General features: G+C 44.1%; 1 protein-coding gene across 1 annotated transcript in view; it reads left to right on the forward strand.

Annotated features, from left to right (window-relative positions):
* Positions 1–13595, forward strand: part of ADAMTSL3 (ADAMTS like 3) — a 333555-nt gene that overhangs the window by 241546 nt on the left and 78414 nt on the right. The window contains exons 18-19 of the mRNA XM_032836843.1: positions 5460–5652; positions 5733–5912. Coding sequence (XP_032692734.1) covers positions 5460–5652; positions 5733–5912 — 373 coding nt within the window. The remainder of the gene's footprint in view (positions 1–5459; positions 5653–5732; positions 5913–13595) is intronic.

Genomic DNA, 13595 nt, shown 5'->3' on the forward strand with positions numbered 1-13595 from the left:
TAAGAAAGTAAGATAAATCCTCAGAAGTTAAAGAAAAAAGAAAGAAGAAGGAAAGAAAGGAAGGGAGGGAGGGACAGAGAGAGGGTGGGAGGAAGCAAAGGGAAGGGAAGGGAGGGAGGGAGGAAGGAAGGAAGGAAGAAGAAGAAAAGAAAAAAGCTATAGCATGAATCTAGCATGGTAACCTTGTATTTAAGTTAGGGCTTCCATAGGGGACAGCTGCCAATGGCACAAATCTAGACCTTTGGCTTTAACAGTTTTTTTTTCTGGAAACAGACAAGTCATTGGATCTCCAGGAAATAAGGAATGGAATGGAGATTCCCATATGAAGCCAGGATCTACCTCAGTGAAAAGACACATTGGAAAAAAATCCACCCCGAAAAGGCAGGTCTCAAGGAAAATTATCTGTCCTGGCTTTGCCTGTGAGTGGAAGGAATTAAAAAAGCCTCCCCTGTATCATGCTCAGTGAAAGAAGCCAGACATAGAAAAATGCTGTGTGATCTCATTATCTGTGGGCTCTGAAGTAGTCAAATTTACAGGAGCAGAGAGTAGTATGATGGCTGCTAGGGGGTGGGGGGAGGGGAAATGGGAGGTGATGGTCAAAGGGTGCAAAGTTATAGCTGTTCGAGATGAGCGAGTTCTGGGAAGCTATAGCATCACGCTTCTAGCTAGTAATGCTGTGTCATTGTGTACTTCCAACTTGGTAAGAGGGTCGATCTTACGGTAGGTGGTCTTACCACACCCAGAATAACAGTAATGGTAACCATGATGATGCTAAAGAATTAGAATAAGAATAGGGATGGAGGGAGACTTTGGGAGAGAATGGATGTGTTTATGGCCTGATGGTGCTGATGGATTTACGGGTGTCCTTACTCCCCAACTCACTGAGTAATATATATAACTGTTTACATATCAGTCATACCTCAGTAAATTGGGTTAAAAAAAGACTCCTCTGAGAATTTAAAAACCACAAACAGGGGGCGCCTGGGTGGCTCACTGGGTTAAGCCTCTGCCTTCAGCTCAGGTCATGATCCCAGGGTCATGGGATCGAGCCCCACATTGGGCTCTCTGCTCGGCAGGGAGCCTGCTTTCCTTCCTCTCTCTTCTGCCTGCCTCTCTGACCACTTGCGATCTCTATCTGTCAAATAAATAAATAAAATCTAAAAAAAAAAAAAAAAAAACCAACAACCCCACACAAATAGCCCTTTATGGAGGGTCAGGGAGCCTTGCCCTACTGTGTTTCTAGAAGTGACCCCCTCACTTTGGTGCTACTTGTTTAATTTCCCTCACAAATTGAGCTCCTAGCTGCCATTGCGAGTTTCCAATCCCGATCTCCACTAGACCGGGACAACCTTAGTCCATATTAGCACTGTGCTTTGGTTGATTTCTGGTTTACTGAGATGTTTGTTTCATATGGGATAATAGCTTTATTCTTATGTCTTTCTTTAAGTGTCATTGCTGTTTTTCTTCTTTTCTTTTCTTTTCTTTTCTTTTGAAACAGAGAGAAATGAAAATATCTTGCTCTAGTCTCTGGCCCGACCACTACCACCATTTGCTTTTTGGGGGGCGTTTATTCAGATTAAGAAAGTTTTGGATCATGATAGCTGTTGAAATTTATCAAATGTTTTTCTGCCTCTGTTGAAATGATTGCATGATTTCTCTCTTATGGTTTGTTAATATCATAAACACTGACTGATTTTCCAGGGTCGAAACAACTTTGCCTTCCTGGAAAAAACCGAAGTTGGTTATGATGTAATAATATTCTTTGTATACATCACTTCATTGTTAATATTTTGTTTAGGATTTTTACATCTGTGTTTATAAGTGACATTGACCTAAAGGAGTTGGGAAAGTTTTCCCTCTTTTTCCATTTTCTGGAGAGTTTATGTAAGGTTGGAATTATTTATGCCTTAAATAATTCACCAAGGAAGGTATTTGACACTTGAGTTTATTTTTTAAATATTTTGTAAATTTTTAAAAAAGATTTTATTTATTTATTTGAAAGAGATCACAAATAGGCACAGAGGCAGGGAAGCAGGCTCCCTGGTGAGCAGAGAGCCCGATACGGGGCTTGATCCCAGGACCCTGGGATCATGACCTGAGCTGAAGGCAGAGGCTTTAACCCACTGAGCCACCCAGGCGCCCCTATTTTTTAAAATATTTTAAATTACAAATTTAATTTAATAGCTATAGAGACTAGTCAGAGTTCTCTATATTTATGAGTTAGTTTTGATGATTTGGTTGTTGTAGGAATATTTTCAGTCTATGTAAAATTTTAAATTTATTGACATACAGTGATTTTCATTACACATGTTTATTCTTTATTTTTAAGCCTCTGAGATTCTCTCTTTAAGTCTTGATGCTGGTAATTTATGGTTTACCTTTTTTGTTCTTCATAAATCACCATGAATTTATCAATGTTATGAGTCTTTTGAAGAGGCAACTTTTATTTTATTTTTTGGCTCATTCATATCTGTTCTCATATATTTTGTTCTTTTCTGCTTGTTTTATTTACTGTATTTTTTTTAACTTCTTGAAATGGATACCTAGATTATGATTTTCAGCATTTCTTTTTATGATGTCCATTTAAGGCTATTGATTTTCTTGAAATCATGGCTTTAGCTGCATTCCACAGATTTTAGCACTTCATATTTTTATTAACCTGCATTTTTAAAAAAGCTATTATTTCCATCGTGGTTTCTCCTTTGGCCCATGAGTAATTTAGATGATTATTGTGTAACTTCTAAATATTTGGGGATTGTCTAATATACTTCCACGGTGGTCAGAAAACATACCATATTAATCAGCTGAAGTTGTAATAGCGATATATCGTAGATTAGGTAGATTAAACAACAAAATTTATTTTCTCACTGAGAAGGCTGAAAAGTCCAAGATTAAGGTGCCGGCTGGGCACAGTTTCTGAGGAGAGCTCTCTTCTTGGCTTGTAGACACCAGCATCTTCTCTGTGTCCTCTTACTGGCAGGAAGAGAGAGGAAGCTCTCTAGTTTCTATTCTGATAAGGGCACTAATCTTCTCACGAGGGCCCCAGCTTCATGAGCTCATCTAACCCTAATTACCTCCTAAAGTCCTAAATACTGGCATGCTGGAGATGAGGGCTTCAATATAATAATTTGGAGAGGGATTCAGCTGTTCAGTTCATAGCACATACTGGGTAGTCTTTTAATCCCTTGATTAACTTTCTTCTGTTTTACTTAGGATTTATACTTCTCTCTTATTTAAAATTTAAACTATACCATTACATGTAAAAATTTTTATATATATTTGTCAGTTTTGTGTTCAAGGTTTTTCCTAGCTTCATGATGCATTAAAATTCTTTCTTCTTTTTCACTTTGGAACTTTTTAAAATGACATGGGAATTCACCTGTTTCTTGCAAATTTGTGGGAACTTAACTGCAAAGTTAATAGGATCTAGTCTCTCTTTTTAAAGATTTTGTTTGTTTATTTGACAGAGAGAGAGATCACAGGTAGGCAGAGAGGCAGACAGAGAGGGGGAAGCAGGCTCCCTGCTGAGCAGAAAGCCTGATGTGGGGCTCGATCCCAGGACTCTGAGATCATGACCTGAGCCAAAGGCAGAAGGTTAACCCACTGAACCACCCAGGTGCCCCAGGATCTAGTCTCTTTCTGGAATAAGATCTTTTTATAATTTCCTAAAAAGTTATTTGCTTTAACCAAGATTTTCGAGTGTGTGTTAGTTTTCTATGTTCTTTTTTTAAAAAGATTTATTTATTTGAGAGAGAGAAAGAAAACACAGGAGCCAGGAGAGACAGAGGGAGAGGGAGAGAGAGAATCCCCACTGACTGTGGAGCCTGACGTGGGGCTTCATTCCATGACCCTGAGATCATGACCTGAACCAAAATCAAGAGTCAGCTGCTTAACAGACTGAGCCACCCAGGTGCCCCAATTTTTATATTCTTATTAAGGTTTACCTTCTTAATATGTCAGGGGTGTAGAGAAATATTTTATAGCCTTTAAAAATTTTTATTACTTATCCTTTCATTTTTCTTGTATGTAGGAGCTGTACTTCATATGTATTCATGCTTTTTATTCAGTCACCATACTTGAATGATTATTTTATCTTCATCGTGAACTTTTGTCCTCATAAGTGAAAATTTTTAAATTTTTGTCCCTTATATTTGTCTCGAATATTTTTCATTTTTAAATTTTTCCTCTTATTTACACAAGTAAAATATGTTTATTATGGAAAATTAAAAATCAAAAAATCTGAAAGTCACCTTTAGATTGGCACTATTTTTTTCAAAGAACTAACTTTTTCTAATAAATGTTTATTTTAAGAAAAATCAGGGGGAAATACTGGCAAGAATGAAGAAAATAAAAATCCTATCACTTAGAGATCATCACTGTTAACATCTGGATGTATAATTATGCAGACTTTTTCCTGCATTTAAAAATGCATAAAACAATATTATATGGTATTTTTATGTTTTCTAATAAAAAATGTCAAATTTGTTTCTATGTCAGTAACTACACTTCTACTTTGTTTCTTAATGGTTGTTAGTGTTGTGCCGTATGAGTATACAGTTATTTATTTTACCCCTTATTGCAGAGCACTTTGACTATTTCCTTCCAGTTTGTAAAATTTAATTTTTTTTTTGCTATTATAAACTCTTGGAGCAAACATCCATTTATGTCAATTTTAAGCATTTTAAAATTGTTTCCTCGTGAGCTAGCTCTACAGTAACTAGTTAAAAATCCATATTTACTAGTAATTATATAGCCACACGTTAAGTTAACTATAATGTAAAACTTTCCACTCATCAGATGGGCAGAGATATGGTCCAGTATTGGTATAAGGGTAGGAAGCCAGGCACTCTCACATGCTTCTACTGGGAGTGTGAGTTGAGAGACTCTTCCTTGAATGCGATTTGGAAATATATATCAAACAGCTACTCTGGTTTTTCATTTTTGCAGATGTTTCATGAGAAAACCTGATTTTTCCAAGATCTTATTGGAAAGGAATCACATTATATATATATGTGTTGTAAATCCAATCCTAACAGAGAAGAATTTTCTTAGGGATATTCCAAATAATGAATCCAGGTGCCCTGAAAATTTCCTGAAGTGTGCTTTTAAGCATTTAAAATTTCTTTTGACACCCATATAAATCATCCTTGTCTTGGGGGCTCTACTTAAAACCAAACCCAAGCTTTTACTATGGATAGATGGAGGGACTCTAGAATGGGCAGAACTCTACTTCTCTTGTACTCTGGGCTTTCCCAGATGGGTAGAACCTTTGAACACTTTCCCGACATTTCTGGCCTCTCAGTGTTAGGTTTCTGTGTTTTCATCGCATCTAGCAATGGGGCTGCTATAGCCCTTGGGTCTGCACATGGATGTCCCGAGAACTGGAAATCGTGTACCCTCTGCCCGTTGCATGTGGTCTCACAGGACACTTCGACTTCCCCTGTTGTGTTTTGGTGCAGGTGGCATACGGGCTCTTGGGGCCCCTGCTCGGCCACCTGCGGTGTGGGAATCCAGACCCGAGAGGTGTACTGCCTGCACCCTGGGGAGTCCCCAGCCCCTGCCGCAGAATGTGGAGACGAAAAACCGCATGCCCTCCAAGCGTGCAACCAGTTTGACTGCCCGCCTAGCTGGCACATTGAAGAGTGGCAACAGGTAATATGGTGGCCTGGGGCCCCCCTCACCCACCGCCCCTGTGACTATCGAGCCCTGACCCCCTCCTTCTGCCTTCTCAGTGCTCCAGGACGTGTGGCGGGGGAACTCAAAATCGAAGAGTCACCTGCCGGCAACTGTTAACCGATGGCAGCTTTTTGAATCTCTCCGATGAGTTGTGCCAAGGACCCAAGGCTTCTTCCCACAAGTCCTGTGCCAGAACAGACTGCCCTCCCCAGATCACTGTGGGAGACTGGTCGAAGGTAAGGGCCATTCCCCACTTCACAGTCCCTCCTCTTTTTTGCCCCGTCTTTACTTCAGACTCCCCAAGATGATCTGGAAGCATGTGGTTGGGGTATGTGACCTGGCAGTGGGGGAGGAGCGGCAAGATGACATCAGGAATCATCTCGACAAATAGGAAAGGACAGTTGCTGACATCGCTGTCCTTCCAGAGCCCTGTGTTCAGTGCTGGGCACAGTCAGACCCTCTTACTCTCATGTCATGCTACAGCCCTGCAAGGGCGCGGGAAGCAGACGTCAGGTCCGTGTCTTCTCACTGGCTTTTCACGTGCAGACAGGTGGTGCGTCCACGCCCTGCCCACTCTTTCTGGGAACAGGGAATGTGCAGTTGCTGACTACGTGTCATCAAAGTAGCGTGTCCGCCCATGCTTGCTTTTGTGTCTTTGCTCGTGTCCTTGCTCTCAAATCCCGGATCCAGGTCTAAGCATCCCTCTTCTGCGAAATCTTTCATCTCCTAAAACCGTGTAGCATTTCCCAGCTTTAACTCATAATGACCCATAATTTTTATTGTGTTTCATTGGGGATCTACTTCCTGAATGTGTGCATGGTTTTCCTGTCTGGCTTAGAGAGTCCGTGCGGCCAGTGGCTGTGAGATTGCGGACAGGTCCTGGAGCTCTGGCAGGCTCCGAACAGGTAAATATTCTTCCCCAAGAGTCTTTGCAAAGTCAGGGAAATGCAAAGTGCTGTGGAAGGGATGATTTTTAGAAAAGCTCAAGTCTGTTAACAAGGACAAGCAGATCATTCATTAGGAGCATTTTTGCAGGGCTGGGGTGTCTGGGTGGCTCACTCAGTTAAGCGTCCGACTCTCAGTTCTGGCTCAGGTCAAGATCTCAGGGTCGTAAGATCGAGCCCGCAGGGGGCTCCGTGCTCAGTGGGGAGTCTGCTTGCGATTCTCTTTCTCTCTCTGCCCCTTCCACTTGTGCTCTCTTTTTCTCCCTAAAATGAATAAAAAAATAAATTAATTAAAAAAAGAAGAAGAAGAAGAAGTCTTTTGCAAGGAGAAACGAGAGGAGACAGAAGAGAAGAGAAGGTCACGTGACCCACGTGAGCTGGGTTGGACCTCAGGCCTTCGGTTTCCTAGGCAACCACTGGGCAGGGCACGAGCGACTTCGCAGTCACCCCCAGAGATCAGCCCAAGCACAGTCAAGATGTCGTCCCCCATCCCAGCCAGAGCTGCATCTCTAGAAATCCCCCATCCGGGAGGCAGGGTGGGCGCACAAACACTCTCAGGGAGGCCCAGCCAGCCTCAGCCTTGGAAAGCAAAAGCCGATATCCAGACTCAGGCCCCGTCAGGCACACGTTGGGTTTCAGCTTTTCTCCTGCTCGTTGAAATTTCCTGTCCTTGCAGACTTGCTTTGTTTTGGCAGAGGCTCCGATGCCAAAGCACCACCCTCTCCAAAGGTTTCTGCCAGACGCGTCCTCCTGCCATGGGCTGGCTCGCTCGGGGGCGGCCATCCGTCTCGCGGTGCTGGACGAGGCCTCTGGATGCTGGAACTGGCCACTAACCCTGGACAGAGAGAGGCTGAGGAGCCACGCCAGAATTCCCATTTTTCAGCGAGCCAGACCTCTCCGCCTGCAGCTGGGAGCGCCCCCTTTGCCCACACTAGGTCTATTCACGACATGTGTGGGCTTTGTTTGTGTGTTGGCTCCTTCGTTTTTAGATCTGAACTCAGTTTTGGGGAAGAAGAAGCCTTCCATTCTTAACACTGCATTTCAGGTTCTAAGAAGGGAGCACTGACTCCTTTCTGGGCCGGTCTTCCCAAATGGTGGACTTCTGGGAGGCACGGACCCCTTGCAGCCTATTCTGGGGTCCCATTCCTTGATGGAAATCCAGTAAAATCGTTCCTCCTTCTTTACTCTGTGTGCTTTGATGGAGGTTTTGACCATTTTGTCTACCTTCATCACCCTCCTTCATGATGTTTCTTGGTGTTTTTTATTTTTCCTATTTACTTAACTACATCTTGTCGACTGGTTTGTCTTCCTGCAGATCTCCAAAAAGCTCAGTGTTTGACCAGATAGTTATTCGATGCGTAGACTGCATTGTTCTCCTCCACAGCTGATTCTGTGTCCTGACCTCTTCTCTGAATTCTCTAGGTAATTCTCTATCTCCACCAGCAGTCTCTAACTTTCTGTTCAGTACAGTGCCCCAGCTCTCCAAACAGCGGGTGTCTCCTAGCTGGGAAAGCCAAGAGACAACCTTTTCGTTCCCAGCTGGCTCCCCACTTCACTCCCTGTCTCTGTCCTTACGCCACCATCTCTCCAACGCTTGTGGTCGTCTCTGACTGCTTCAGCTCCTGTGTTCAGTTTCTGACACCTGCTAACTCTTCGGTTCTTGAAATTTATCCACATGCTAAGTAAAAAGGAGAAGATCTCTTTCATGAGAAACTTTTACAAAGAACAGCTCAAGGTATGTCCCGGACACGTGGCTTTATAACTATGGCATTCTAATTTCCAGTAGGCTTACTGATTATGACTCACGAGAATGAGAGTGGGCCGGAGCCCATCTGTACCAGCTTGTAAGAACCGACTGTAGTCTCCCACCTCGTGCTCAGGGACATCAGGTTGATAGCTTGAAATCAGCTGTGATGGGAACATTGACAGCACAGACATGGGCAAATGTTACAGTTAGTGCTGCCTCCCCAAGAGCTTGGGACACACACACGCGCACACACACACACACACACACGTGCACTCTTATTGGTAAGACAGTTCCAGCTCACCAATGGTCACTTACGATGGAGATGATCTCAAGAAGTTCCAGTGTCTGGACTCCTCTTCCCAAAGTCTAAGAACCTTGGTTGGGCTCCTCCAAGGTATGTTTTATCTTCATCTCCATAATTGGCGGTTGGTAGAGGGAGAAAACGTATGGCCCCTCTGAGCCCTCGCTGAGACTCCAGTCTGTCCGTCTTACCCTGCGGGGCATAGTGCCGTTTCGATCCAGGTTGATGGATCCAAATGCATCAGGGGCTCCTTCCGTGAAGAAAAGCATAATTGGCTCTGCAGGTTTATCCTAACATCTTCCTTTTATTTATTTTTTTTATTTTGTAGTATTAATTTTGAGTTTCTTAATATTAATAATCTTGTAGATAACCACTCTTCTACTTGAATAATAATGTCTTTTTAGACCCCAGATGACAGTTTACTCTTACATTTTGACCCACCTGAAATATACCCAGTGTATCCAAGTCCACACGCTTCTCTGTTTCTACTTATTTTAAATAATACACACACACACACACACACACACACACGGATATGCCTTATTTTCTTGCCTAGATCATAGCTGCCAAAGGGAAAGGACCATCTCTGTGTCTGTGTGTCCTGCTTGGTGCTCAGTAAACACTCAGTAAATACTTGTCCCGCTTGGTGCTCAGTAAACACTCAGTAAATACAGTAAATACTTGGTGCTGAAATAAAGACGCATCTAAAACCTTCTTCTCAACCGGACATGCATGCTGCCACTACCCCACGTGCTCAGTCAATTCATCAGCACACACTGCCCGCACACTGCTGTGTAGACGACCCCCAGGCCCTTGGGACCTGAGTCAGCCAAGAATTTGATCTAAAGTGAGCTCACAGTTTAAGGAGGCAGACACAGAAAATTATGTAACAAGCCCAACAAAGGGCTCCCGTCTCCAGCACTGCCTGGAAGTCGAGGGGAGACCTCTGTGTCTGCGTGGGTCCCAGGGAAATACTGCAGAAGATGAAGCCATAGAGTTGGTCTTCGATGTTGAGCGTGGGCTGGGTGGAAATGAGACCACGGGTGTCTAGGCAGTGACAAGAGCACACACGGAGGCTCCGGTGACGACCTTGTCAGTCTGGAGATGAGGATGCAGTAGAGAAGGGGAAGATGAGATGGAGAGGCGAGATTTCAGACAGACAGGGAAGGCCCTTGGGTGTTTTTACTTGTCCCTGTAGTGGTTGAGGACACTGAGGAAGGTTTCTGAATAGGGAGGTGAAATGTAGCATTTTTAGGCACACAGTTCTGGCTGTGGTGTGAACAGCACATTGCTGGGGGAGGTGGGGGAAGGAACCAGAGCCTGCGAGGGCTTTTTAGAGGAGGTTGGAATAAAACCAAGAATGAGGAAGCAGTTGGGTAGAGAATAGTAGATAGTGGTGGGAAAGGATTAGCAGACGTGGTGGGCAGATTTGGTGGCTGAACTCAAAGGAGCAAAAAAGAGGCATTGGTCCGTGCATAGAGCTGGCATCATTTTCAAAGGGAAGGAAAAGCACATGGGGGGGGTGACTTGAAAGGGAGGGAAAAATGAGTCTGTTTTGAAGTGTGTGTGGTTTGAAGCCTATGAAGGCATCCATGAGGAACTGGAGCTCAGGAGACATCCGTACCGAAGTTAATTTTGGGAAACGTCGGCATTTAAGCAGTAGCTGAAGCCACAGGAAAGAGAATACTGGGATAGAGGAGTGTCTGTTGTCACCGGAAAGTCCTTTGAAAGTAGGAGGCTTCCAGTGAAGCGAAATCAGGACAGCAGGGTGCTTGGGGAATATCCCCAGATCCTTCACTGTGGTGGGGATGAAGAGCGATGAACTTCCAGTTATAAAGGAAATGAGTCCCAGGGATGAAAGGCACAGCACAGGGAATAGGGTCAAGGACATCGTAATGACTTTGTGTGGTGGCAGGTGACTCCACGTGTCTCCGTGAGCATTTGGTGACGCATGGAGTTGTCTGATTACTCTGTTGTACACTGAAGTGCATGTAGTATTGTATGTCAACTGTAGTTCAATCGAACACACACACACACACACACACAACCCAGAGCAATCGGGGTCACCACAGGAAAGGAAAAACACAGACAGCCACTTTAACATGAGTGATAGGTGCGGGTGAGGCCAAGCCATGCCTCGTAGGGGAAACCGGGCAGAAGCTGTAAGTTTTGCAGCCGGGCCAACGGAAAGAAGGTTGGAGAGCAGGCCAAGAGCCAGGGAACACAGAAGTCAATGCTACATTGCTACCTCGGGGTATGAGACCCATCAGTGACCCCGAGAGAGGATGCCGGGTCCCAGGCTGTGGTTGAGTACGAGGAAGATCATGCAGACCCACTGGGGCCTTAAGAAGCCTGGAAAGCACGAGGGGAATGCATCGCCCTAAGGGCTGAAGAAACATCTGGCAAACCCACCACAACCATAACCCAAGCTGAGAGGACACAGAGGGGGAAGGAAAGGGATGCTCGGACCCTTGCTCCAGAAGATACACATCTTGGAATCATGGCCAAACTGTTGACTACTTCTCCTCAACACCAGAAGAAGGAACAGTGAATGCAGTGACCTTGAAACACTGCCACCTCCTTACTCTCTCCTAAAAGTTCAGGGGAAAAAAATTATTTAAATAGGAGCATCAACAGGCCCCGTGCAAAGATAGTGTGAGATGAAAGTATCAGTAGCATAGCAAGGTCATGAAAATTTGGCAGATGAAAATGTAACTTGCTCTTCTGAAATGAGCTGAAAGAAATTAAGAAATACATAGGAACAAATCAGAAACAGAAAAGCCCCAAAATGAGTTGAACAGATAAGGGGGATGTGAGGAGAAGGAGCTGACGTGGTTCAGGAGACAACCAGACAACTCACGGGAGAACTTCACAAGGGGAGAATAAACTAGAAAGAAGTGTAATAAGAGAAATGAAAGACAAGAAGGAATTGAAAATGAGCAAAGAAAAATAGAAAGAATGCAAGTAAAAATAACAGATATGAACGAGAAAAAAAAATCCAAAGTGTATTATTAGAGTCCCAAGGAAAGAAAACCAAACAATAGCACGGAACTATAAATAAAATCACCATATAACACAAATCACAATATCAAAAGGGCACACCACAGCCCCAGGAAAATGGACCCCCCCCACAGTCAATATCAAGACAGCTTCTGCTAAAGTACCGTATTTTAAAGATAAGGGAAAACGTGTTTGTGTATCCAGGCAAAAAGACCCAGTCACTTATTAGGGCAAGAAAATCGCATTAGCATCAGACTTCTCGACAAGACCACTTCATACTAGATAGCAACAGAACAACATATTAATGTACTACAAGAAGGAAAATGTGAGCCAGGGATGTTAGAGGTGCCAAGGTGACCTTCAAGTGTATCACAGACAAACTTGCAAAGTTGCAAAAACTCGGGGTATCTTCCAACGGAATCTACCAGATTTCCGTAGAATAAGTAGTAGAAGCTTTGGATAAGGTTGCTGCTTTGTGAATTGTAATTAATGGCACTGATTTGGTCACTTCCTTTCTTTCCGAGATGGGAACATTCTCTAGTGGCACCCTGACTTTGAACGTAGGTGACACAAGGTCAGGTAAGCCCTCCACCCAGAGAAGGGGTTTACAGATGATGCTCCCATTCATCATGGGGAGAAAAAAAATCATATATTTTCATTAGAAATGGCCTATGAGTGGAGACTGGCAATTATGTAAGTCACTGTTACATGAAGCAAAATTTAAAAGTTGTTATTAGTGTTTGAGGTGCCTGGGTGGCTCACTCAGTTGGGCAGCTAACTCTTGATTGCAGCTCAGGTCATGATCTCCAGACACCGGGATAGAGCCCCATGTTGGGCTCTGCGCTCAGTTGGGAATCTGAGATTCTCTCTCTCCCTCTGGGCCTCCCCTTGTGCTCTCCTTATAATACATAAATTAATACATCTTTAAAAAGAAAAAGGAAGTTGATGTTAATTTTTATTACATGGGAAACCCCTAGATGAAGATTTGATTTGGTTAAACAAACAAATCGTAACTTGGTAAATGGTAATTTTAAGCTACTTGTTCAAAAGCTTACAAAAAGCTTTTCTCTGTACTGAAAAATATGAATAGTTTTAGGGCTTTCTGTTAAAGATGACAATAAAGGATTTTTTTTTTTAATTCCATTCCCCTCCTTTGAAACCCAACAAAAAACCCACAAGGAGCATGGAAGAGAGGGAACACTCTGTCTTCAGTGAACAATGAAATGGCCCAAATCCCAAGCTATAAATCATGGAACACACCTGCCAAAGACCTCCAGATCTGGGCCAAAATGAGAGGGAAGGCTGGGAGCTGGCAAGTATCCCTCGGGGGCTGAGTGCTGGGTAGCTCTCCCTAGGACGACATGCGACAATCCTCCCAGGCCCATCAACGGCCCTCTGATTACAGAGGGCAGACGAAGGCTAGACCACGAGCTGCCCAGAGAATGCCCCTGTGGAGCCGTGGGGCAGGGAACACTGAAGGAGACATGGCATTCGCGGGCCTCCTAGCCAAGGAAGGCTGCCAGGGCTGACGTGGGGGGAGGAGAATCAGCAGTTGCTGCGTTAGTCCGCAGTGAGCCAGTTGTGGAACAGGCTCTTCTCTGAGTCACAGTGGCCATGCGAATGCCAAGAGCTGAACAGACATGCGGACAACAAAAATGAAAGTGTGTTACCAACCAGGGTGTTGCACACAGTTAATGTAAGCGGCCCTGGCTCATCCCCTGCCCACGTTCTTTGCACACAGCTGTACTTCGAGCTCCAGTGGAAAACCTATGCAGCACACCAGGCGGGCGGGGGCTCCGAGAAGGAAAAGGAGGAAGTCGGGTTGCAGGGAATGGAATAGCACGCAAGAGTCACAGGAATGGCGGTCATACCACAGAGCTATTACCAAGGGAACGGTTCCAACAAATCAGCTCTGTGTTCCCGAGCA

This window comes from Lontra canadensis, unplaced genomic scaffold (genome assembly GCF_010015895.1).
Source record: "Lontra canadensis isolate GAN:19392208 unplaced genomic scaffold, GSC_riverotter_1.0 scaffold94, whole genome shotgun sequence".
NCBI classification, from domain to species: Eukaryota; Metazoa; Chordata; class Mammalia; order Carnivora; family Mustelidae; genus Lontra; species Lontra canadensis.